The sequence below is a fragment of the Sander vitreus genome, chromosome 12, assembly GCF_031162955.1.
Source record: "Sander vitreus isolate 19-12246 chromosome 12, sanVit1, whole genome shotgun sequence".
Taxonomy (NCBI): Eukaryota; Metazoa; Chordata; class Actinopteri; order Perciformes; family Percidae; genus Sander; species Sander vitreus.
This window is the reverse complement of record NC_135866.1, coordinates 19,108,675-19,136,303: the sequence shown is the minus strand read 5'-3', so window position 1 is coordinate 19,136,303 and position 27,629 is coordinate 19,108,675. Positions and strand designations below refer to the sequence as shown.

Sequence of the window (27,629 nt, the reverse complement as noted above, 5' to 3'; positions counted from 1 at the left end):
TTCACGTGCTCGGCCATGACCGGCGACCGGCAGGTCAGTCTGACATATGCTGATTTCATGCCGGTCAACGCTACAATTAACTGACAACATAAGTTATACGTGTTACAGTTCTTAAGGACGCACGCACTCACGGACGCGACAGCACAGTCTCTTTTTCCTTTCAACTTTTCCGCTGTATGTCGCGCGTACCCGCTCGCGGTGTGAAGCGCGTGTCCGCGCTTTTCTCGCACATGTAGGGAACCTCGGGAATTAACCTGCAACATGTCAGCTGTTTGGAAATTCCTCAGCGTGAGTGCAGAAGATATCAAGTTTGCAATATGCAACACCTGCAAGGAGGAAGTAGAGCGTGGAGGGACGACACCAAAAACCAAAATCACATTTTCTTAGTTGGATATTGGATGTGAAAAGAAGGAAATGGTTCTAACATTGCACTTTAGATGTGTGTGAATTTTATATAGTTCTATTTTATAGTGATCCATTATCTGTTCAAAATTTTTTCTATGTTCTTTTAAAGAAAAGATAGAAAATAAATATTTGTGTGTGCTGTAAAGTGGTTAGAAAAAATGGAATCGGCTAAAATCGGTATCGGCTGGCCTAACTCAAAGAAAATCGGAATCGGCCTAGAAAGTTGTAATCGGTGCATCTCTAATAATAAGACTGAAATCAAGCCAGACGACTGCTAACCTACTTCAGTCTGTGTGGCATTTAATAAAGCTCCCACATATTTGTTTGTTCTTTTAATCAACCAAATAGGGAGGCTATACTTTTTGTTATAACTCAAATATAGTGTTACCGCTTTATAATGTCAGGTAGTGCTTGTAAATGTTTGTAACTGCTTGAGTTAAAACTATTCGTTGTTTTGGTAAGATAATCTGCAGCTTGTCAGAGAAGTTTAGCTAAATATAAGGCACGTCTCATTTGTTTTTCCACAGGTATCAAGGTTGGAGAGACTACTCCAGATAAGATGTTCACGCTAATAGAAGTGGAATGCCTAGGTGCCTGTGTAAATGCTCCAATGGTCCAGATCAATGACAACTATTATGTGAGTGCTTGACTACTGTGTGATGTAGATGGCTTCAAAACTGAACATTATACCAAAATTAGGTTAAAGCCTGAAATGGGTTTTGCAAAGAATACATCTCTCAGCCCTATTTAGGGAGTGATACCTTTTTTTTTTTTCTTTGGACGCCAATGCAGGTGTCTACACTTGTGAGGCTCAAAACAAATAAAAGGGGGGGGATAGAAACCAGAAAAATAATCTTAAATTATTAATAATATTCCTGGAATAACAACTTTGTCTTGTGCATGCCCTCAGTTTGGAGAAATATTAACTTTATGAACAAGATGTGATATAAAAAAAAAAAGCTTGCTTTTGGATTTGTGGTTAACCATGATCTAAAACTAATTCTGCACAATTGCCATGGGAAGTTTAGTTATTGCAAGTTGAGCACAAGCGAATGACCCAATTAAAATAAATGCGACTGAAAGGAGGAATTTTCTGTAACACCTATAACTGCTGAGGTGTGGTCATTAGAGACAGAACAGGTACAATGTGTTAACTAGAGTAAGGTGGTAAAAAAAAGGTGGTAGTTTAGCAATTTAGGTGAATAATTAGCACTCAGAAATCCATACACTTTTTGGCTATTAGATTAATTCTGCCATCAATTGCATGAATTGAGTTTTATTCAAGATGGTACAGATTGAACAGTTTTGTGTATCTGGTTGTTTAGGGCTTCTAAACCTGGAAAGAAGCATCTTAGGAGCAGTAGAGGCAAGATTAGTGTAACTGCACAGATATGCCTGTTCAACAGCATGTCCGTTTGTTTTGCAACGTAAATGTCTGATTCAGTCGGTATGGACATTAACACAGTAAATAATGCAGTAACTCAGCCCTTTTTTGTGTTGTTGGATCAGACTATATAGTTGTAAAACACAACCTTTTGTGATTTGGTTGGGTTTAAAAAATATCTGTCAGAACCAGCCCTGCTTTGGTTACCTATGTTAAAAAGAAATTCAAGTCAGTTATTTGGTTTAACCTTTTTAGCACTGACTTTATGAAGTGGATTTGAACCAACAGTTTAACTATCTTTTGTAACACACTTTAACACTTTAGACATTTTGACTTTTACTATATCGGATTCAGTTTTGGCCCAGGGCAGACACATTCTGCATGTCCTTTTGCCATAATAACACAGTTATTTTGAAATTTTTAAAAGGGTTATGTAGGAAGTCTGATCATTTTGACTGACAGTGTAAAACCTGCTTTATATGTCTGGTTAAATGATTGCTTTTTTAGAATTAGCTATAATCATAACGTGCTCCATGCAATATTGCAAAATTGGTATCCATGGTATGGCCTCCTAACCTTCCCAGCTATCTTCTTGGGATTGAGTTTAATAGGGATGAGAAGGTGCTCCTACAGATTGAAAGATGTGAAAAACTGAAAAGCAGTGCACTATTCTTTCTTCTCATTTATCCTGCTTTGTTCTTGTTTCCAGGAGGACCTCTCACCTAAGGACATTGAGGACATTATTGATGAACTTAAAGCAGGCAGAATCCCACCACCTGGGCCTAGGTACATACACAATCATCTTGAATTTTTATATTTTTCTGGTTGATCGATCAAAATTAGTTTGCAGAATTTTCTGGAACATTGTAAGTGCACTGATTGCATGATAAGACATTTTCTTTTCCTTTTTCTACAGGAACGGCCGTTTCTCCTGTGAGCCTGCAGGCGGATTGACTTCTCTGACAGAGCCTCCTAAAGGACCAGGCTTCGGTGTAAGACCGGACCTGTAGACATTTTGGGCCACCATCTGCTTTTATCAAAAGCAACTTGTCCCTGAAGCCGATATTATGCTTAACTCAAACATGCTGTGTAAATAAAATGTTCATATACCTGTGCTCTAGGTGTCATGGTGTCACTTACAGGATCCCAACAATGACAAGGAAATATAACTGAATTAATGGTACAAATAATACATTTATAATATGGCCTTGACAACAACTACAGCTCTATTAGGCACACTTGTCAATAGAGCTTGAAATATAAATGCATATAAAAGAAACTAGGTATCTTTACAGGTATTTTCTGGCATCAATGTTTGTTTCTTTTAAGAATTATTATTTTGCCATGTCTATACATTTATTGCAGTTAAATGATGCTATTTTCTGCCTTGTACTGTTTTAGCGGACAAAAAAAGTATGTAGTATTAAAGAAAAGTACTATTCTATTTTGTTAAATATCACCAAGCTTTACCACGTGAGGCTGTGCTGTAAAAGAAAAGAAGCTTGTGTCGCAGTTTCCATTGTCAACCCAAGTGACAGCTTTCGCTGACTAGTTTATAGAGGATTTCACTTGACTATCAATTATACATTGAATGCATTTTAAGGAGTCATGTGCAATTGTGGCACATAAGGCATTTGCAAAGGAGTCCATCCCCCAAAACGGAAACAATGTAATACAAACAAAAAAAGACATCCAAATACATATTTCTAGTCAGACTTCCTAATGCAGTGATGTCAAAGATTATTATTTTTAAGTCATTTTTTCACATTAGCTTGACTGAATACGTATTACAGAAAGGCTTTCTGCAATTTATTCTAGACTACCCAATGCTATTTTTGTATCATTAGCTTCAAATACCCCCCCCCAAAATAAATAATTAATTAAGCAATATGAAATTATGAATAATAAGCCTAAATGTCATTGTCACTAGTCAGAACTAAATTGGAGAATTTGCTTTTGTGTTGATTTAAATAAAAAGGTATCTACAATTCACATACTCAAAATTAATTGAAGAATAAGCCTTAATGACAAATTTACCTTAAGCTAGTTATAACCATGTAAAATGAATATCTGGACACTCGGATATTTTTCAAAGTTAATCCGGTCAAGCTATAATATGATAAACCCTCTTGTCATTGCCTTCAACACACAGCCCCTTCCAACAACTGCTCCTGTCATTTCAATCCCACTCCGGTGGCGTTTTCGTGTCTAGCCGGTGCCCCTCCCCCACTCCAGTTTCCTCTTGCGACTTTAAGCCTTCAAGCCTACTCTGCAACATATATTATGCACCATGACGCATGCGCGCAACATACACCATGATGCAAATGTCACTGCGCAACCAACTCAAAGCTGGCCGATACAATGAGTTGGCGCCTCGGGCTGAAAGAGGCATTCAGTTTATTAATGAAACTGTCGCCAAATTATTTAGCCATGATCACAAGAAAGAACTGTCATTCCACTGTTAACCTCAACCGTGATCTTCGAGAAAGTTCCTACTAACCGCTTATACATCCATGACCGCAACACACAGCAGCGGAAAAGATGACGTCAAGTGCCCATTACTGTTCTCCCTCTCCAATCCGTTTAGTCCCAAATGTACACGTTAATAGCCATCTACAGATGTTATACACGCCACTAGCTGAAAAAATGTGAAAGCACAGAAAATATTCTTCACATTAAAAGTGCGGATTTACTCACAGCATCGATAAAACAAAGAGTTAAATCGTTTCCACACATACCCATCTACAGTCTGTCCAGCAGACGGAAACCTTATAAGCTCGGTGGGGCTCAGGCGGTCACGTGACTCTCCTCGACCAATGAGAACGGCGCTTGCATATTTTGCTGGGTTTTTCTCGGAGAGGACGGGCGACGAACGAACGGCTGGGATGTTTTCAAAACCAGCGATGAACGTCACACAGCCGTAGGCTACGGTTAACGTCCAATATTTAGGAAATAACTGTTTATATTGCGCAATATTCACATATAGCAGAACCTGAATGAATCGGTGAGATACGTGTGACCCAGTTTAAAGGTAAGCGCAAAACAAGGTTTGTTGTTTGATTGCGTCAGATCATAAGGGGGTAAAATCCTAGTTAACGTTAGCCACCTGGCTAAGTTCTACAGCGAGCAGGCTAATGGTAAGCTAACGTAAAGTAAACTGCGTGCCAAAATTGAATGTTATGTGTCTGCGTGGGCTTGGTATAGTTGTGTGCCACGTGCGTTGCACACACTGAGTACTTTCTCTTCGCTAACTGGAATTTCACCCGTATCTGCGTAATAGCTCACTGTCTTTTAGCGAGAGAACAGAAAGCCAATAGGAAAATGTCGGGACGAAGCAGAGTGAGCTGGGTTAACCCCAGCTAGCGAGGCTATGTCGGGCTGGAAACGAGCTTGCTAGCTAGCTTGATCAAGCGCTGGGGAGGGGGGGAACGTTGTGAGGGCAGTGAAGGGGCTGCAGTGGGCTTTTGTCTCAGGCTGTGCTGTGCTCTCGTGTTAAATATTGCCATTAAAACATGAAACTGAAATATTCTTCATGTTGGCCTCTGAGTAACCGTAACGTTACACAACACATTTACTTGTGCAACGCATTTAAGGACGTATTTATACCGTAACTCGTTATGTTTACTAACCACACGTTTTAGCGCTCAACAACATATTGCTGGCTGGTCATTGAAGACAAGCACGAGCGACATTACCGTGAGGTGGGTGGTGTTGTCTGCAATGATCTAGCCAACGCCACCGTTTATGTTCAACTAGCGCAGTTGTTGGGATAATAGCTAGTATAAATCTAGTGTACGTATATAGTTATGTTTTGCTAAATGTATACAATGAACTAGCATAACGTTAGCTTGAATAACCAGGAGCTTGTGCCTCACAGCCAATGACTGTGACATCTTGGGGGTGTGTTGCCTGATACAAAAGCTGCCTGTTTTAGATGGCTGTCCGTGTAACGCGTGCTCTGTGCCAACAAAACGTCGACCTTACATTTTAAATACCTAAAGTTAAAGAGCTTTTTTGTAGAGACAGCATTTATACACACTTAAATTAAGCTTATCAAAATCTCAAATGCACCACAGCAAATTGCAATTATTTAAAATGCTATTCATCTCATGCATATATTTAATGCATGTACTATTAATATTGGGAGGGAAGAGAAATATTTTGCCATGGAGTTATAATACATGACAAACACGAATATTAGAACAATATAATCTTATAATAATAATAATAATAATAATAATAAACAGAAATTGTGAATTGATTATTCAAACATTACAAACACTGTATTCAAATAGGATGAATAAATACAACAGCATTTGTCAAATATGCAATATATTGAAGGTCTTTTGTAGGCAAAGGCAGAGAGCCTAAAAATGCAGGACCTTGCTGGAATTGCCATGAATAGAAACGCAGGGATTACTAAAAATTAAAAAATTAAAATTTTGATTACTCAAAAATATTATTTTTTTTATCTCAACAGTACAAGGTTTGTTTCCTTTTGTGATCACAAGAGAACAGTTAGCCTTTCTGTTGCTGAGCACTACTTGTGATCACCAAGCAGTTATGCAAAAAAAGGGTTTGTCAACAATACATCCGAAAACATGTCATGATCGCTGAATGATTATTTAATTAACTCAATGGTCACAAGAGAACAAGCTAGTTACGTTGACGTGAAACCTATTTCTCTTAGACCCAGAGCTAAAACAATACTTTTAAAATGGTGCCAGTGCCTGAACTGAAACTTAAAAATTAAGAACACAAAATGACAGTTAGTGACATTAAAGAACAGCTTATTTGTCGGTGAGGCCATATCAAATTTAAATGATTTATTTAAAATGTAATAATAACCAATAACGACAACTTATTTCACCAGTCAATTGCCGTTAAACGACAAAAAGAAGAACCATTAGATGGCAGAGGAGTACTTTACAACAACATTGAATGCACCATGAGCATCCAAGGTGCAATTGAATGCAACATTATCTCCCATCGGTGTTGTTTCTCCGACCCCATCCTGACTGTGGCAGTGGCCGTGGTGCAGCTAGTCTACTCTTTGTCTTTATCTGCAGACTGTTGTAAGTCCCAGTGTTGGAATCCTTTCGAGTGAAATACAGCCACACGTTAGACCGATTACCTGTCAGCATTTTAACCGTGTTTAAGTCAGCTACAAGCTTTACCGTAGGCTAATTTTACCTTGTGCCAAGTGTAGCATTAACTAGCGTCACATGCAGTCATGCTTCTGTTGCCTCTAACGTCCGTTTCGGAGCACCGGGCCTGCACAATATAAGGAAAATATGAGATATGGGATAATGTTGTTGAATATCATGATAATTATATTACTTGTGATAAATAAACGGATATTAAAGTGTACTCAGTTCTGCCTTTTCTACTGCTTTTAGTAGTCTGCTTAAGTACAACAAATTGCTTGTAGAATTAAAAACGAATGAAAGGAAATCTTTTCCAACATTATTTTATTGAACATTGAATTGAATATAAAATGCACCACAGAAAAGTGACAGTTACATTTTATAGTGCAGTTTTCTAATGATATTTTCTTTCAACTAACAGAAAAAATCCCAGAGTGTCTTTCGCGATATGTTGCAGCCTTTCGCGATGTGTTTATTGCATCATTTGATATTGCGATGAGGATAAAAAAAACAAAACAATCTATTGTGCAGCCCTACCAGAGAGCAGCGCAGGTATTTAAGTGGCTCAAAATGAGGCACCAAAATCTGCTTTGTCATTCGGCTCGGTAGATACCAATCGTTTAGGCCATATTGGCACCGGGTTTTGGTACCCAACCCTAGACCCTATGTTAAGATTTATGTAAAATTAGCATTTCATCAGTTGCATTATCAGCCACAAGGGGTGTTTGGTAATACAACAGATCTACATACCTTCAAAAGAAAATTGCCAATTGGCTTCAAAGCCAATCAATATTTGGCCATTTGCTATTGTTAAATTCACCGTGTGTAATGTGTGATGATTGGGTGGTGGCATCAGTCTGTGTTTTTTATTTAATTAGTTGCCACGTATTCTCAGAGGGTTTTGCATAAAGTCTTTTTTTAAAAGCTGATTGCAAGGTTTTCAAAGTACCATGGAAGACGGGGAGTAACAAACTACACTTAGTCATTTCACTCGTAATCACACCTAAAACCAGAGAGGAGAAACCAATAGATAAAATTGACTGGGGTAATGTACTTTGGGTTAAATGACAACCTGGGCACTTTCAGTCTTCCATGACACATCATGTTTTGACATGACTAATCTAAAGAACAGGGCTACCTGCCAAATGTAGTCCTCGATGACCAGGAAATGCACAGGTGCTATAATTACAAAGTGCTTTTTAAATAATCTTGTTACTTTTGATATTTATTGCTTCTAAAACTCGACAGCAATTAAGATATTTGAGGAGAGCAACATTTCAAATTATGTTATGACATAGTAATACATAATGTTATGGTGAGTAGTCCCGCTAACTTTTATTTAGCTACTACAATAAACAAAAATGTTGCTTGTCATAGCCCTTGCAGTAAAGAGATTATAGACTGCTTTTTAAAAATGTATCATATTCTTCTTTTATTAGCACAATTTATGCACATCAGGTGCAAGCATGGTGTCTGATGTCAAGGTTGATGGTCTGCACATACAGCCAGTTTGTAGTTAATTGTATGTGGTGCGATTAGCAAGCGGTGCAATTAGCATGCTTTTTGTTAATGTGACTGTAATCAAATTCTCCAACTTTACCAAACATGTTTTTTGGGGTCGTTGTCAGTAGGTACTCTGTTAATGTCCATGATAAGTTCATGAAAAGGTCTCAATATTCAACCACGTTGAGGAAAAAGGACATGAGAATCGATAAAGATCATGCAAGTGTACTTGGCAACTGAGGATGCATCAGATAGTTATTAGGCTGAGATTGAATGAGAAGTCCCACTGTGCTAAAGGTTCTAGTGTGTGAATAGGGTTAGGACAAGTAATTTATATTGCAATATATCGCCATACCGTTTCTTGCAATGCATTATGGGTACTCTGGCATCAGGACTGCAGTACCCTTTTTTTTTTTTTTGCCTTCCATTATTGAGGTCGAGCGGCACAGAATATTCTTGATTCTACAAAAACTACTTCTACTACTCTCATTACAAAAATACACCGCAGACATTGTCCTTGTTGGTATATTAACTATTTATGTCGTAATGCAATTGATCTTTTTATTTTTATATATAGCCTAGATATCCAAATACAAAAGTGCAATAACTACTACATGGAAATGTTCAGTTTTTGTTTGAACTGTCAGTTTAGTTGTTTAGTCATAGCCATTTCATTCGATCCACCCGCACATAACTTATGTAAAATACAGAATCCGTTGGCGTGCTGTGTTCTTCACTACCAAGCATGTTAACCAGTACCGACAACGTAATCTTAAAGCTACATTGTGTAAGAATTTCTCCCATCTAGCGGTGAAATTGTATATGACAACCAACTGAATATTACTTTCAAACCCCCCCCCCCTTTCATTCCGAGCGCATTGTAACCCCTACGGTGGCTGAACCCGAAATTAGCGACGACTTCGTCCGTGAGTGTTCCTTCCAGTGTAATAATAGTTTTGTTATTTTGGTACCATTTCATTGCTAACATCAGCTATCAGGTTCCCAAACATATGCAAGCTAATGTTAGCAAAGTATCAGTGCTATCATATATTGTATATTGTACGAGATTAATAGTGTACGGCAATGTTTACATCGTAGGAGAGAAGCAATGGAGGTTTGTGTTTATATTTTTCTCTGAGCAGTATGAACAATGTCAATGAAACCGAAATTAGCTCTTAGTATCTCCATCGTTCACACGCAGCTGTTCTAGCTGTAGCTAGTTAGTGTTACATGAGTTGTCTGCCAGGGAAATCACGACACACATGATTAAGTTTATGTTCCAAGGTAGACAATCCTTTTTCATCATTGACGCGAGGAAAAGTATCCTAGACGTCATTCTAGCATTATGCACAACCATGCTATAGTTAGTCAAGCAAGTAGCAACTATAAAACTTTGAATTTACACAAATAGGTAGAATTACCTGTCGAGAAGAAAGCCGGCAACTTCGGTGTCCCTTTTTTAAAATCCACGCTCCTTTTTATGAGCTCTTTCCATCTTGGAAAAGCCACTCCAATATTAACTTTGGTCTTGATGCTTTGCCTGTCGGGTTGTCGTTTTTAATTCTCTTTTTAACTTCCATGGCAACTCCGTTACATGTCCTCAAGAAGAGGCGCAATCCTCCATTTTCAACAGGCTTTCAAATCTGCCGGCAGTGAGTCGCACGTAATCTTCTCCCCCTCCCTCGCTGGCATTCGTCACAGTCAGCGCCACTGAGTGAAAAGCGCGAAAGGCTGAGGTATGTCCCTCTTTGGCTAATGTATTTTAAAGATGGAGGCGCAACATGGCGGCCGTCATTCGAGCAAGTCGCTGGTATGTATTCTGAATGGATTTGAATGGCAGATTCTACGCGTACGAGAATACTTTGATTAGTTGGTGGAAGTAATTACACATGAATGAGCATATATTGGTGAAAGAACAAAGGGGTTTTTGCTAAGAATCAACTCAAAAAATTAAACAGTGGAACTTTAACTTCACATGTCTCTCCTCTGTTTCGCTCTCCATTTTGTATGTGCAGCGTGAAGCTTCCGTGGTCAGTGTAGCAGCTTCAGTTGATTATAATGGACGCACTCTGCTCCGGGCATGTAGGGCTGTGAAACACTGTTTAGTACTACTTCTGCTGTCTGTATGGGACATCCACTGTGTTTTCCGACAAATGACATGATGCTACGCGGCCAGTGTGTCGCACTTAACGATTGAACTAATACCTCCCTGACAAAGGTAGTATTTATCACAAGACCAATTTATTACATTGTTGCACTGTACATGTGGTTGAACGTATTGCTTAGCTATATGACACACTTATAAATTAATAATTTGGAATACACAGCTCACCTAGAGCCCAGACGAAGGCTACTCCTAAAACATTAAAGCCTTGTCCGTATAATTTGGGAGCTTACCACTCAGTGCGTTTTGCATGCAGTTTAAAAAAAAAAAAACGATTACCGGAAATAATAATCTGTCCACGCTATGAGTCGTAGTCGTTGCTATGACACCATGCATGAAGATCGCCACCTCCTGTACCGGAGGTAGAGTTACTCTGTCATTCTTCCCATGACAGTCTGCCCTGAAGCTAGGTTTATGGTCGATGCGGTATTCCGGGTGCGAGGTGCGGTGCGCGTGCCATAAAATGACGTCACCACGGCTGTCGTATCCAGCGCAAAGGCTCCGCAAGCTGTTGCAGCGCGTGGTCGTGCGCCTCTGAGTCTTTGTAACAACGTGCCCGCTGTGCTTTCAGTTCAACACGGTCGCCTGGGATGAGCAGGTTCGTCTCATCTGTATGATTCTTCATGTACAGACCACAGGGAGTCAAACAGCCTTAAATAAGTGGTCAGAGAGCGACACCACGCTGGGAAAAGAAGAAAAGTTAAAAAAAATACGACTTTATGGAAAGAGTGTCCTTTACAGTGTTATAGGCAGACAGTCATTTCGATTTGGAGATAAACAGTCATGTTAATAATAAGAGTAGATTATTGTAATGTTTCGCCGTACGTCTGTGTTTATGGATGTGTTTACTACTGTTGCCAGGCAGCCCGCTTTTCTTTTACGTCCGGTCTCTTCTTCTCTACTACTTCTTGCTTATTTACAGATTATTTTGTCTGTACACCCTCTGGTGTTTCGGAGAATACTGCAACGAACAATGTGCTTTGCATAAACGTCTCTGTGCCTTCTCGTAGAGCGCGCCATCTACTGTGTACCCAACGCTCCTTCCCCTCCTCCAAACTACAACATGTGAGACCCTCTGTGCAGCACAGATGCTGCATCTACTGCAAACATTGCTTTCAAAGTATGTGTCTTTGACTGTCATGGCCAACTGGCTAATGCCACCATTAAATCTCCATGCCCACTACATGTATGTGGTGAATTTAACAACAGCCAATGGCCAGATCTTGGGTGACCTTGACTGATGACTGTCAATTTCACAAACTGTTGTTCTGTGAGACTGAGTGCTTTTTTTTTTTTTGGTTCAGAATTGGTGTTGGATATGTTAATTACCTCTTCCGCATCTTTTTTGAAGGATTTCCTTGACTGACTCATTTTGATCTTGTTTTTGTTGTTGATGCTTTTTCATTCACTATTACCCATCCGTCTTCCTCTCAGACGTTAGATTTGTTTTTATTGCTTACCCACAGTGTCTTGTCATTTGTTGGTGCAGCTTGGAGAAAAAAATTGGGGCATTTGGTTTGATGGAAGGATCTCCCCGACGCGAATGCACTTTTATTGTTGTCCTATAAATGTCCGAATGAGATTACATAGATATCAGGTTTTTAATGTATATAGAAACCAGCTACTCAATTGTGACAAAATATTTACCAAGAGTTTTTTTTCCCCCTACACAAATAGTTAATTTATTGGCTGAGAGCATTTTATTCGTGTTCCTTGACATTTCAGTCTTCATTTTGGTGAAGCTGCAGCTACTTTCTTCTGTTCCTCTGCTGTCTGCATGTTGGAGCTTCGCAGGGGCGGGCCGACACACAAACACTGGCGCACACACACCAGATGCCAGCCACCACGTCACTTCTGTTTACTGATAGCTAGCGTTTACCTCAGGCTAATGAATTAGCTAGTAAGTGGCGATTTTTGGTAGCCAGCCTTCCAAAAGAAAGCACAATGAAAATAAATGTTGACCGATCATTAACCGTTGACCGACACGCAGGAAACGGAGTCTCAGTTCACCCGTCTGGGAGGCTCGGACACACTTTCTGCACTCCGTGTCTGCGGACAGCTGTAGGCTTGTACTGGTGTTGCTGTTCTGTGCATTGTCATAGACACACGCAGCCACTTTCCTGAAACCGCTTGCGGGACTGACACAAGTCCACAGCGGCCCGCGGCGTGTATTACCGAGCCTGTCTCCACCACCTCCACCTGCAGATTGTCAGCTGTGTGTCTTCCTGGTAAACTCTCGGACGGCCGATTTAACTCGCCGGTCCTCATCAATATAGATTGAATAAAGAGGAGCTTAAAACGCAACTTGCTGGTTCAAAGTTAGGACTAATTAGCAGTTAAAGTACTCCTATATTATGCTCATTTTCAGGTTCATACTTGTATTTAGAGGTTATTTCAGAATAGGTTTACGTGGTTTAATTTTCAAAAAACACCATATTTTTGTTGTACTACACATTGCTGCAGCTCCTCTTTTCACCCTGTGTGTTGAGCTCTCTGTTTTAGCTACAGAGTGAGGCATCTGACTTCTGTTCCATCTTTGTTGGGAGTCGCACATGCACAGTTCCCAGGTAAGCATTGCAATTTAGTCAGAAGCAGAGTAAGAGTGCGTGCCACGCTAGCAGCTAGGTGAACATTATAAGGTGTGTTGCATGCACGTTCGTCACAGAAGTAAAGGCTGGACTACAATTAGAGATGGTCCGATACCATTTTTTGCTTCCCGATACCGATTCTGATACCTGAACTTGCGTATTTTCTTTAGGGCTTTATTACGTGGTATTGGATCGGTGCATAAACTCCAGTACTTTCCGATACCAGCATTTTAGGCAGTATCGAAGGCAATACCGATACTGGTATCGGAACATCTCTAACTACAATAGAGCTGTTTGGAGATGGTAAGTCCCTTTGGGGTGGACTTTAGGCTTTGTCACCTTTTTAAACCTATTACATGAACAAAAAGAGAGAGATAGAGAGAGAGAGAGATATATATATATATATATATATATATATATATATATATATATATATATATATATATATATATATATATATATATAAAATAAACACAATAAAGGGGAAAAAGCCAAAAAGCATAATATGAGCACTTTAAGAAATAGGTTGTTTAGCCTATTTACATTTATCATGCAAAAGATGTTTTTTTAAAACTTTATTTTTTTTAATTAATATTGGTTTAACTGAAAATATTAGGCTAATCTGTCAAAAATCCTATTGTCAGTTAAACAGTTAATCATTAACATCCATACCAGCAGGACTTTCAGCCCCAACCATAAAGTTTTGTTATGTAGACCTAAGTGACTGAGCCTCAGCTCACTGAATATTTGGACGTAAAGTTGGCGTCCTTTGTGCTAAGAACCTTTCTCATGAGAGGCTTAGCCTAGCTGACTATGAGGTGCTTGGACTTATATTTTACCTTCTAGGTCTAATCCTTCTGCCATCTTGCAGCACTTCATCAGCAACACGGGCCTGTTATGAATTCTGGCTTTAATAAAGCTGTGAAAGTATTGGCCTTTAACATACTATGAAAGCAGTTCCTCTTTTTTTGTTTTGAGTGATCACACCAGGGCAGTTTCTTCAGGGAAACCCCCCAAAACGGTCAGAGTTTTTATTTTACTCTTCCTTTTGTTTAAGATACCTTCTAGGCTTGGAGCAGTGTACAAACTTTTTTTAATTTTTTTTTTTACATGTATTTATTGCCAATGGGTGAACAGATTGTAATGTAACTTAACAAATGAGACCATCCCTCATTTTCTTGGTTGCCTAACAGCCTGTGGACTGATTTCTATGTGAAGGACTCTGGACGTTTTTTTCTAAGAAAATCCATAGGATGTGACGTTTATGTGCGCTCCTGAAACCCAGCGCCAACCGTTTGCAAAACTAGATAACGTTGGCTAGAAATTGGAGTCCGCTAATGTCAACAAACGACCAGTGAACAGAGTCCACACATGCCAACGTGACATCATGACTTTGCGTAAACATACACACTACTTTCCTAAAACCAAGAGGCGTGTTATCTGTACACATTTTCAGCTGTTCGCGTGTATGTCTCCGTTGTATACAGCTAACTGCAGTGTGCAACGTCTTTCTAAAGCCATGTGGCGGTGAAAAAAACCGGGTTGGGTTTAGGTTGAAAAGAAATAACTGTTGGGGTTAGGAAAAGAACTGGGTTGGGTAACGTCACACGAGGGACACAAAGGAAATGCCACAAGCGGGGCGTGACCCCTGCTCTCCTGGGTGAAGGTCGTGTGTTTTACCCATCCGCCACCCCAACCAATCTCCTTACGCGGATTTTCGGCCTTTCATACGGCATCAATTCACACGCAATCGCAAGGTAATGTAAGTCAATGGAGGACTCACGCGAAATATTGAGTATGCGTCTTTATAACACGCAAATCATGGCATATGAATTGGCATGTCATATATACGCCACTTCATGAAATCAGTCTGCACATGCTGCGTTGTGTTACGTTCATTTTGCAGTGGTGGTCCGGAGACAGACCTTAAGTTTGCGATATAGCAACTTAAATTCAGCCAGGGCCAGACCTAGTGCTGGGGGTTTGCGCTGGCTGAATTGGAGTTGCTACAGCCAACAACGTGCATCTCCCCCACCTCTACGTCATGTTGCCGGCCTAGGCTTGGCAGTAAATTGCGCACGGCCTGTCAGACACTACAGTAGTGGCTCCATTAGTCTGCTAATAAACAGACATAATATTATGTTAATACCGTTGTCATATTACTAATGCAATTCAAGTTGGATGTAGCGCTGTGATGCTGTCAGCACATGTCAAAATGATAAATGCTGGTTTGCATTAAATCCAGGGTTTCCCTGCCATTATACAGCACATGCCTAAGTGATTTTGTGCACTGCCTAAGCGTGTGAACGTAAAAACAATGTTGAGAGCATCTGGACGAGCCAACACACGGGAAGCTCGTTGTCTTCTGCACACGTGCCGCATGATGGTTGGAGTACACCGCGGCACAAACCGTGTCACAGCCACAACACACACAATGCATGTTGCGCCCACAGCGGCAGCTGCAGCCCACACGTTAGCAAGTCTGTGTCTTGCTTGCTACCTGCTGGTTAAAATGAAGGGAGTTAGCAACAGAGCTTGCAACAACAGGCTCACTAACTTAAGGTGGGCTGACATTTTTAAGGTGGACCAGCTATTCTAATTTTAGTGACAAGTAGGGCTGCAGCTATCGATTATTTTAGTAATCGAGTATTCTACCGATTATTCCATCGATTAATCGAGTAATGGGATAAGAAATTGAATATTTATTGAATAATAATAAACAATAGTTTGATTAAATTTTCGGAAAAAGCTACCTTTTTGTTGCCTACATTGTTTACAATATCATCTCTCAAAAAACTAAACTTATGAAGTGCATTTAAGTGCCATATTAAAAGAACATTTTCTGAAATAACATCAACCTCACACTAAGGCATACATTAAACATACATAAACATGACCTTAAGTTGTGCAACTTAACTTTCAGAACTACAAGTTTCATCCTGAGACTGATCTGTATATAGGCCTATATGTAAATATTAATTATACTCAATCTATTTTGATTTATATATTTGATTACAATGCTACACAGCTCTGTTACACTTATGCTAGTAGATCCTTGATCAGCTGTTTCTCCGTGGAGAGAGAGAGTGAGAGAAAATTGTGCGCAACAGTCAGCTGTTTCTCCGACGGGATAGTTGACAAGTCGGCTCTTTAGATAAATTTGTGGTCACTGCTACTTATTTTCTTGTCTTTGTTTTTGCTAGTTGTTGTGTTTGGTGTAGTTTCATCGTCCATATAACTCCGTGATTTACTTTTGTCGGGTCCGCTTTGTGGAATGGATGAGAAATGTTTTCTGAAGCATTGACGTCGTGCTATTATTGTGGTAAGCTAGTTCGGTTTTTCAGTGGACACACTGTCCAGAGTTTTCGTTTTAATTACGTTTAAACTGATTCCAAATTTTGGACACTTTCTGTCGTTTTCTCCAGCCTGTCTCTTCTCTTAGCCCCTCAATATTTACACTCTGGCATGTGTCACCAGCAGACTGAGCAGCGTCTGGTGTGCGACAGTAATAATGATCCGTGTGGAAACACCGTCCGTCAGCAATACAACGTTGGTAACATTGATTTAACGAAGCTTCGAGGCAAATCATTTTGCATCGAGGATATTTTGTAATCGAATTTCGAGGAATTGTTTCAGCCGTAGTGACAAGCTGCTCCAAGTTTTGCTTTAGTGATCTCTTCCTTGTTGCAACCAACAACCACTAAGCTTTATGTAAATAATTGTGCGATGATGTCACCAATATGCAAATTAGCATACATCTTCATTTGCACCTAAGTGCTCTAAAAACCCAGTGGAAACCCTGTAATCAAACCGGTTTAAGCTCATACACCAGACCGGATCGGCAAAACCAGAAATCGACCCACCTCTTATTCCTTCTAACTCGGTTGGAAAGGTTGTAATGAATTAAACAAAAAAATCCCACAATACAGGGAGCCAGCTTAAATTCTGCTCTGTATCACTTTTACCTCAAGTTGTAGACCACATTTATTGTGTTGCAGTTCAAACAAGACTGTAAAAGCACTAGTCCCGTTTCTGATATGAAGTGCCTCTAGCCTGGCATCTGCAGTTGGCTTCATCAGCTAGGTATCTGCTTCTTCCAGAGGCCCAGCAAGTGTGTGTGTATGTCTTTGTGTGAGGAGGGTGGAGCGTCCTGACTACACTTCATGTGCTAGCCTTTGCCAGCAGCTAAATGTGTGCACAACGTTGTTTTTGTTTGGTACGTTAAGTGTAGTATCTCAGTGTGTAACGGCTGATGTTGCCTCGATAATCCACCATGTGCTTTTAAAGACTGATATTTTGAGTCTGTGACCTTCCTGCAGGGAATACAGCATGACGATGCAGAAAGAAGAAAAGTAGGGAGGAAGAAAAAGCTGTGTTGTAATACAACGTTCTAGGTTTTTAATTATCAATGAGCCCTTAAAGTTTCCTTTTATGAATGAGCAGTGAGAGAGATAAAAGTGTGCGTTGATAGTTACGGGGGGGAGAGACAATTTGACAATTGGCATGTGGTTTGGTTTCTTCATTGCTGGGCTGCTATCCTTTGCTGATGCCAAAGAAAGCTATCATATCCTGTTTACTCTGGCTCTTACAGTGACGCTTTCAGAGGGCCAAAGACCTTCTTGCTGCAAAATAGGTTAATGAGTATTTAATTCACAGGAACATTTCTGTGCATGTCTTTTCATTGGATTTGTTGCATCCCCTTTTTGTGTAGAATTAATAAACATTTATAACTAAATTGTTGTTTTTTAAAATGTGGTTAATCATTGACAGTGGTATGGTTAATACTATGCCACACGTATTAAAAGCAGTGTTTCTGCTATATATATTTAGATGCACATTTGCATTGCTGCTTCAGAATTTTATGAAATGTCATGTTGTCATAATTGCACAACTACTGAGCTGTCTGCTCCACTGAACTCAACCGAATGGTCGTCCTCTCTCTCACCCCGTTGAGGGTGAGCAACTGGAACAGTGACAGGACATCAATCACTCACAAAGTCATGACAACCAAATAAACAGCGCGAGTACAGCAGTTTCTCCTCAGGCAGAGTGACAAACGGGAAAGAAAGCCTTGACTGCTGTTTTTCCATGAAACCGTGGAATATGACCGCTACAGTAGCTTGGAAAATAGCGTTGTGGGCACTGAATTTTATGAATTTACTCTTATCAGACCCCAGACGCTAGCACACCCTGCGGTCCTACTGCAACAGCAGCAAGTCGCGTGGTTATGACACAATCGTTAGCCTATTTTTACAAAAAACGCCTGCTACCGAGCCATAATGTGAGGTACAAGGTAATGGAGCCTTTTATACATTGTCGTGTTTCTTTTGAAATAAACAATGGACCAATAGTCTTTAAACGCTTCAGATGTAAAGTTATTCGCTGTCAAAATGAATGGCAGTCAATGGAATGCTAACGGCGGGTGAGTGCTTGTTAGCATCAAAATGGCACCATAGGAGGTACGCTGTGTGGAAGTTGGCTTATCCCCTTGGCTGTAGTCCATTGCCTTTGGGCAAAAAAATCTGTTTTCTTCTGGACCACCAATACGGAGATCTCTCGTGTCGGGGGTGTGGGGGAGGGAAGCACGGTCATTCAAAAATACTACCGTGTTTCTACTGATACAAAGCTTAATTCTAAATCGGTGAAGTATCCCTTTAATTCAAAATGAGGAAAAATCCAACATTTAAGGACACCAATTTTCTTTGTGAATGAATAATGTATCGTAAATAAATGTTTTTCCTTAAAATACAGGGGGCATAAGTAAGTACACCCCAGTATAGAGAGAATTACTTGTTTATCTGCATTATCTTAAAGCCCAAAGGTGAATACACTGAAATTAAACTGCTACTAATCTTCATGCTGATTCACTGTTGATGAAAGACTTTGTTTGCTTGTTAGTCTGTATTCCTTCCAGTCTAAAGATGGCGACGCTGTGTCAACCTTTACAACCTGGCCCTGCCGAGGCTTACTCTGGCACTGCAAAGCTGTGGCTTTGGCACAGCTCAGGCACACGTGTCGCGCCTGTGATTGGATCAAAATCTCATCAAGCCTAATAGGATGTGGCAGGTGTAGATGGAGTCATGTCTTTAACATCATGATGAAAACTGACAAAACATTTCCCTCCATTGTTTATTTTTCAGTTGGAGGCCTGCTAGTTGCTCATATGGAACCCAGTAGTTTGGGGATACCTTAAAGTGTAACTCTCGCCAAAATGCAACCTATGGTGTTTTTGTGAATGTACCCGAGTCAAACTTTCGTTTTAAAAGCATATTTAGGACGGAATCGCCACTTTTAAGATTTACCGTATTTTCGTTTTTCGGTCAAATGGCCTTTTGAATGGGAGTGCTAGGGGCACTTTTATGCTAGCCTCAAAATGGCTATTTTTAAAACACTAAGAAGGCTCGACACAACATGAAACTTTGCTTAAAGTATGACCAGGGGCTCTACACCTTAACGAAAGCATTGAGAACATTGTTTGTGTACCTAGAGTTTACTAAAAAGAAAACTCACTGTAGCTGTTGTTCTTCCAGTCGCCGTCTATCGAGCCAGTCAAAAATAGTCGAGGGAGGAGAGTAAAGATGGAAAGCTCCAAAAGCTTAGTTCCATATAAATGCACGGATAATTCGTTGTTTTGTCGTTAGTGAAACACAATATTGACCTTGTAGTTGAAAAAGGAGCCTCGTATCAGAACGACATTTCCTCCATTTTTCACCAGTTGCGAAACTGATAAAAATCCCTCCAAAATACCACATTAAGACACCTAGACCTTGAGGAATATGATAGAAAGCCAAACCCAACAGAGGGGAAAACAACTCTCCGCTCTCCATTGACTTGTATTGCGTGAATGTGCCTCCTCGTCAATTCCGTCTCTTAGCAAACAAGAGAAAAATGGCTTTAAGCTGCTGTGTGGTGGGATGCACTACTAACAATGTGTACAACCCATAACTTTGCCCTAAGTTTTTATAATATGGTATAGGGGTGCACGATATATAGACTCAATATCGTTATCGCGATATCACGTTGCGCAATATTATACCGAAGGTCTCGCGATAATTACGCGATATTTTGTTTGCGTTGCATCCATGGATGTATTAAGAGCATCCCGCCCGACATGTACCCAAAGAGTATAGAAGCAACAAGAGGCGAAACTCAATAGAACGTTGTGTTACATTCAGTCGAAGATGGCGGAACTGCACTTCCATTGAGTTTCGCCTCTTGTTACGTCTATACTCTTTGATGCACCTCTCGAAAAATACACATCACTTGGTAGCGTTGTATTTCCCCCGACTCATTTCCTGGTTCTCCTTCTCCATAAACAACATGAAATCAAGGAGAGGGTTAACGTCTCCTGCTCCAGATTTCCCACCGTGGTCAGAAAGAACAGGGGAGACACTTTGTTTCTCTCACTAGGACTCTAGAGTCGCTACTCACTCTGAAGAAAATCGCCGTCACTCTCACTTCTTCCTCGCTCTACCACACACACACACACACATGCCGGCTCGACGCACACACCAGAGCACGTATAAACATCAGCTGCGTGGAGCCTCCGCAGAACCATAAAACGAAGCGAAAGACAGGAAAGGACCTAAAGAGAGAGCGAAGAGTGGAGCAAAAAGAACACAAAAGTAAGAAAATGAGTGTTGCTCTGGAGACGACGAAATAACAGAGATTGAAAGGAAACTTTAGAGGCCAAAAGTTACCCTACAGTCACATTAGCTACAAAAGAGAGCGACATGCACTCGCTTGTGGGCACTTCTGGGCGTGCCTAGCCTACACCTGGTTGCTTGGCAACAGTAGACAGAAATTCTCCGGTGCTACCTTAAACCATGTCTTAAAAGTTACTTCAGAGGTATTAAGTCACAAGAACGATGTTTTTGGATTTAAAAGTATTTATTTCTCAATAAAAGTAACACAATATATGAAATTAAATGCCAAACATATCAGATATATACATAAATACGATGTCCTGAAGCGTTTTCCGCCATCTTGAATTATTTTCTTTCTTTTTTTTTTGATATTCATTTATTGAGAGCATTTGCAGTTACAAACAACACATACACGTACACATACACACAACTACAAAATAAATACATAAGCAATTAATATCCCAGGGAGTCTGCAAAGTCCATCAAGGCTAATCAACAAGCAGTCTAATTCATAGCATCACTTAACAGTAGGGTTGGTACCGTTTGGACTTTTACGATTCCGATGCCAAACCGGTACTTTTAAAACGATTCCGATTCCTAAACAACAAAATAAATGTTAAGTTGGTATGCCAACCAGCTTGAAACTTTAGCAGTTCTTTGGCAGAAAAATGACCATATTAGCCTTCTCTGGCAAGAAACACACCTCTCCTGACTTATGACATGTCCTGCACAGTAGTAAACACTCTCAGGTGGTGTCCAAGAGGCCTGGACACACAGGTATGAGTTTGAAAGGGCAGACAATTTGGGGATTCTGCCTCCCCCACCACCAGGCTACAGGGTCTTGTCCTGAACGATAGACTAAAAGAGCAAGTGCAATATGTTCACTAGCGATCATGTGCAGTGAATGGTTAATATGCTTTTACGTCCGTTTTGGTGAGCCCAGAGGGAAAATATGGCATTTTAAAAGTAGCCTACATTTACGATAGCTTGCTAACGGTAGACTACAGAGAAGGGGTGATATTTTTATGTCCGTTTCGGGGGAATAGCGCGGACACGCGCTTCACGCCGCGAGCGGGCACGTGTGCCACTCGCCGTAAAAGGGAGAAAGAGAAAATATTTCAGTCGGAACTGAAATTTGCTCTTCTAATCCGGTCCGTATACTACCGTTTGCGTAGGAACCGGTTCCATAGTGGAACCGGGTTTCGGTACCCAACCCTACTTAACAGTTAGAGTTCCAATATCATTCAGTCACATGTCACAAGTGTTGAGTATATCTGCACAGTCTTCAAAGCTTTACAATTCTTTGAATATCTTATAGAGTCCAAGTATTGGACTATATATATATGACTTCATTTTCAAACACAGGAAAGAAAGGTTTAGAGCCCCTGAACTTACATTTATGGATGTGATATTTAGCGAGTAGAAATAAAAGATTAATTATAAAATATTTTCCTTCCTTATCCGTCTTAAGCTCAACCACACCAAAGAAAACCTCCTTAAAACAAAAAGAGAAATCCGTAATGAAATTGGTTGGATAAATTCAAGGACGTTTGACCAGAATTATTCTGTGTAGGAACATTTCCAAAATAAATGGGGAAATAGATCTTGAATTATTTTCTTCGACTCGCTCGAGCCACTGACATACGTCACGCTGCCCTCACGCTGCCTTCACTCGGATTGGCAGTCGCTTGTGGCCAAACGGCCACTCCCAGAGTGATAGAGAAAGACATTATATATTTATAATCTCTATGACATTTCTATCACTATGGCTCTGGCCACTCCCATTGAAAATGAATGGTAGCCTGTCGCTTTGTCTCTGTCTCTTGTAGCTAATGTGACTGTAGGGTAATGCCTCCTCCTCGGTAGCTTGGAAATACTTTGGCTTTAAGCCAACAGATGTGCATTGCATTGTTTTTTATACTGTAGTGTATATACAACCAGTAAAACATGTCTTGTTCTATACACACGTTGTACCAGTCCAATATGACTGTCAGCTGAAATAAACCTTGTGTTGTAAGAAAACCTTGTTTTATTTGTTATAAATCTATTTTGATGCGTTTTCCCATAACTTTGGTAATTTTACATATGTTTAAAAATATCGAAATTAATATCGATATCGCAATATTCATTATCGATATTGCAATATCACATTATTTCAATATCGTGCACCCTTAATTTGGTATCAAAAACCTTTTGACTTTTGGAGATTTCGCTGCAAGAACTGAAAGTGACCATGTTAGTTTTTCCCTCGCCATAAACTTTAGAGCATTATTTGGCCACCTTCCCGACAAGCTAACTACCATGACATGGTTGGTACCATCGTCTAGTTTTATATGATACCAATATATGATATTGAAGTTTCCTCGAAAGTTGAACAGCAAAAGTTCCCCAGTGTTTGGTCCAGTCATGTGAGCTTTTCACTGTGGTGGAAATAATACAACAAAACCCAAGCCTAGGTCCTAACCTTTGCTCTAAACCTTCCTGCATTCCCTCTCCCCTCCTTTTTTAACCCATAATCAGCAGTGAAGGCTTCATTGTTCTTGCCTGCTGCTTGGGTATCTGATCATTAACCTACATTCAGAGCTGTGGTAGTAGGTTTTCTAAGGCTCTCGGACAAATTTAATGGGCGTGTTTCTGTGAGCTGAGCCTTATTTTGCTGCCAGTAAAGTTAACCCTATTTACGCCTCTGGTGTACAAACATTAGGCTATTTTATGAGGCTTTTGATAGGGATGCACCGATACCACTTTTTTGAAGATCAAGTACAAGTACTTACATTTGGGTACTTGCTGATACTGAGTACCGATATGAGTACTTAATAATCGTCGAAACTAGTGCTGCAGCTATCGATTATTTTAGTAATCAAGTAATCTACCGATTATTCCATCGATAAATTCGAGTAATCGGATAAATACTTTTGTTTTATTGAAGAGCGACAATATACAATAGTTTGGTTACATTTTCGGAAAAAGCAATGTTTTTATTGCCTACATTGCTTACAATATTATCTCTCAAAAAACTAAACATTAAGTGCATTTAAGTGCCATATTACATTGTTTTTAAAGAACACATTTTCTTAAATGCAATAACCTCAAACTAAGGCATACATTAAACATACATAAACATTCCCTTAAATTGTGCAACTTAACTTTCAGAACTACAAGTTTCAACCTGAGACTGATCTGTATATAGGCTTATCAGTGTATATATAAGTTATCCTTAACTTATTTTCATTTATATATTTGATTACAATGTCACACAGCTCTGTTACACTTATGCTAGTAGATTGTTGATCAGCTGTTTCTCTGTGAAGAGAGAGAGTGAGAGAAAATGGTGCGCAACAATCAGCTGTTTTTCTGAAGGGATAGTCAACAAGTCGGCTCTTTAGATCCAATTGTGGTCACCGCTACATACATTATTTTCTTGTTTTTGTTAGTTGTGTTTGGTGTAGTTTCATCGTCCTTATGACTGATTTACTTTTGCCGGGTCCGCTTCGTGGAATGGATAATTAAGTTAATGTTTTCTGTTGAGATGCTGAAGCATTGACGTCATGCTATAATTGTGGTAAGCTAGTTCAGTTTTGCAGTAGACACACTGTGCAGAGTTTTATTTTTAGTTACGTTTGAACTGATTCCAAACTTTGGAAACTTTCTTTCATTTTTCTCCAGCCTGTCTCTTCTCTTAGCCCTTCACTGTTTACGCTCTCTTTCTTCATTTTGTAAACTGCGGCGTCAGTTTCGTGGCATGTGTCGCCAGCAGCATTAGACTGGTGTGCGACAGTAATAATCATCCGTGCGGAAACACTGTGAGCGATACGTTTGTAACATTGTTTAAACGATGCTTCGAGGCAAATCATTTTGCATCGAGGATTTTTAGTAATCTAATTATTCAAGTTACTCGAAGAATCGTTTCAGACCTAGTCGAAACCCAGTATTAACAACTGACAATGGCATTGCTCCTCTTCCATCGCCTTTAACTGCTTGATCGAGAAGTTATTGTCACATTGCTATGAGGTGGTATCGGGTGAATTTAAAATTTTTTTTTAAAATAATATATTTGTTTTTGGGGCTTTTTCCGCCTTTAATGTACAGGACAGGTGAGACAGGGGAGAGAGAGGGGGAAGACATGCAGGAAATCGTCACAGGTTGGCGTAGAACCCTGGACCTCTGCGTCAAGGCATAAACCTCCTAAATATATGTGCGCCTGCTCTACCCACTGAGGCAACCCGGCCACAGTATCGGGTGAAATTTTATAACTACGAGCACGGCATCGGACCGATAACCGATGCTGGCATCAGTATCGGTGCATCCCTAGCTTTTGATTTGTGTGCGTGCCATGCCCTAAGCCTCTCCCTTGAAAATGTAGGACTAATCCTGTTTTATAGAAGCTTTTTAGTAATGGCTAATGCTGTGAAACAGTTCAGCACTCAATCTGGCATAAGAATACACATTTACGACACATAAAGTACATTGTCTGGGTCTTACAACAGTCTAATTCTTGGATTATTATAAACCTGAAAATTTTGAAGTATTTTTGCCAAACTAACATGATTTTTCCTTGTACTTGAAGAGTATGCTTCATGTACTATAGTTTGGGTAGAACATTACCATTTGGTCCACTTGTGCGACAGGTTCCCATCAAAATGACCATTTTGACAGTTTAACCAGGTGGTTTAATTTTGACCAGCAAAGGCCAACTGTAAGGTTGGCTGGTGCCTTGATCAAATTGATCAGTTTCTGTGACATTTTTGCAGCAGTTGTCTTGTGCCTGTTCATACATTTACTTACCATTGGCAACGGTAGCCCATGCTTTTCCCATGTGGGGGAGGTTGAACCAGAGCCTCTCCACCTCTTCCCAGGAACATGGCTGGCTCATTTATGCAACCAAACAACCACTGGAACGAAGGCCAGACACTCTGGTTGGAGGAGGCGTGTTTTGTCTGTCTGGGATTAGGGTAGTGAGAGGTGAACAGACGCCTTGAGGCATCCAGTGTCACTTGCTGTTTGTTTGTCCATGTCAAAATAAATTCAGATGACCCAGTGATGGGAGGAAGAGAGCTGCACTTATTCTGTGGATGTGAACACTGTCTTACGTATTACTCCGGGGTTATTGCTGGAATTAAATATTATCAGTAGTTAATCTAGTATTGTATCCAATAAATGTTTTGTTCCATTAAATGCATGAATAAAAACCACACGTTTTTAAACTGATAACTTAATCTGACTAACATTCACAAACCTAATGTTCATTTTATAGACATTAACAATTAACTTAACCAGCATATTGTTGTTTTTATATTAAAAAAACAAATGGAATTAATAATTTGTCATAAAAAAGGCAGTTGATACATTTTCCATCATTTTAAACAATTTGGATTACTGACGTTATAATATATATGATGTTAGAATATGATTATTTTTTTGTTTTCAACAGGAAAATAATTGGACTGGACATTTCTAGGGCATATAACAGATTTGACGTACACAGTGCGAGGTATTTATATTTAGCAGGAACATAAATTGGTCAATAATATGAACGTGTGTGTGTGTGTGATCATGTTGATGAAGGCTGGCTCTTTGCTGGGTATTGTTGCCTCTACCCCTTTCCCCTAGTCTCAGTAGTAGGGCCTATGTGCCTGGCTTTGTCTTGCTACTCATTAGGGAGGAGGAGGCGGAGGAGACTAAGGCTGGGAGTGGATGTGCAGCTGAGAGAGACCTCCCCCATCATTTAGCCTGACTGCATACGGGACCACACCACGTGACAAGCTGTTTACTGTCGGAGCAAGCGTAGTGCGCCTCCTTGTGCGTTACACGATTTGCCTGCCTCTTGTAGGAACCATCAGACTCTAGCTTTAATGTAGAATTAAAATATTCTTGCTCATAATCCACTTGTTTTTATTCCTATTGGTATATAACATTTTAAAAACCGTGATGCACCCAGAGCTTGTTTTCCAGTAGGTTCCTTTGTGTTTGTAGTTGTAAGCCATACATGGGAGACCAGGGGAAAATCGCATGTATTTTCAATTGTGTGTGTGTGTGTGTGTGTGCGTGCGCTCACAGCAGGCAGTACACTGGAAGCTGTAGTGGAGTAATGTTGCTGCGGCTGCTGGTGGTGGTGGCGGCGTACTCTGCGCTCTTTGTGTCAGGCTCCATGCTATTCTTAGCACTCTTCCCTCCCTGTCCCATCCTGCAGTCTGTGGATCAGGTTACTGTACTATGTGTGCTCTTCATCTATCCCAGCTACACCACTCTTCACCACCCCCCAACTCCTCAGACCCCCAAACCGTTACACTCACGCAAGGACATGCACTAAAGCAGTCGCTCTGCTGTCAGGGCCAACATGCTCTAGCACTACAGGGAAATGGTTGTTATTGTTAGTCAGGAGCCAGTGGAGTTAAAGTGCAGGAACACCAGGTTATAAATAAATACAGAGACATCTGCTTCTCAGAGGGAGCAGCAGTGCAGCCAGCACACTAAACTTGGGACTTCACTGTTCAGTGCAGGTGGATATTTATTTATACTTAGAAAAATTCAGACCCATATTTTTGAAGTGGTTGTCATGTCCAGGCTTAAATAGGATAATTTTGAAACCGTTATATTTTTTTAATCGCATTATCTGAAAAGTAAATTGCACTCCAGCCATGAGGGCCACCATGCTTTGGTCATCCACTAAAGCTGTTATGAAACATTATATTAAAACAGACGTGTGGTTACATGGCAAACAGTGCCTAGCACATGGTTTTAGTGATCTGGACAGAAGGATTGTATATTTTAGAGCTATGATTAGGCTAGTAT

The 27,629-nt window shown here is 40.1% G+C and overlaps 3 protein-coding genes across 8 annotated transcripts in view; 2 read left to right on the top strand and 1 right to left on the bottom strand.

Moving 5' to 3' along the window:
- The window catches only part of ndufv2 (NADH:ubiquinone oxidoreductase core subunit V2), an 8,303-nt gene extending 5,399 nt beyond the window's left edge, over positions 1 to 2,904 (top strand). Inside the window, exons 6-8 of the mRNA XM_078264341.1 lie at positions 933 to 1,042; positions 2,499 to 2,575; positions 2,706 to 2,904. Of these exons, the coding sequence (XP_078120467.1) occupies positions 933 to 1,042; positions 2,499 to 2,575; positions 2,706 to 2,799 (281 nt within the window). The 3' untranslated portion in view covers positions 2,800 to 2,904. The remainder of the gene's footprint in view (positions 1 to 932; positions 1,043 to 2,498; positions 2,576 to 2,705) is intronic.
- acss2l (acyl-CoA synthetase short chain family member 2 like) overlaps positions 1 to 4,536 on the bottom strand; it is a 23,160-nt gene extending 18,624 nt beyond the window's left edge. The window contains exon 1 of the mRNA XM_078264339.1: positions 4,487 to 4,536. The gene's annotated coding sequence lies outside the window, so the exon portion shown is untranslated. The remainder of the gene's footprint in view (positions 1 to 4,486) is intronic.
- Positions 4,537 to 4,633: 97 nt separating this feature from the next.
- ankrd12 (ankyrin repeat domain 12) overlaps positions 4,634 to 27,629 on the top strand; it is a 47,389-nt gene continuing 24,393 nt past the window's right edge. For 4 of the 6 annotated variants that reach the window (XM_078264336.1, XM_078264335.1, XM_078264334.1 and 1 more), the window contains exon 1: positions 4,636 to 4,820. The gene's annotated coding sequence lies outside the window, so the exon portion shown is untranslated. Of the gene's footprint in view, positions 4,821 to 26,268; positions 26,329 to 27,629 lie in introns of all 6 variants that reach the window. The other 2 variants (XM_078264333.1, XM_078264337.1) reach the window with 2 other exon arrangements.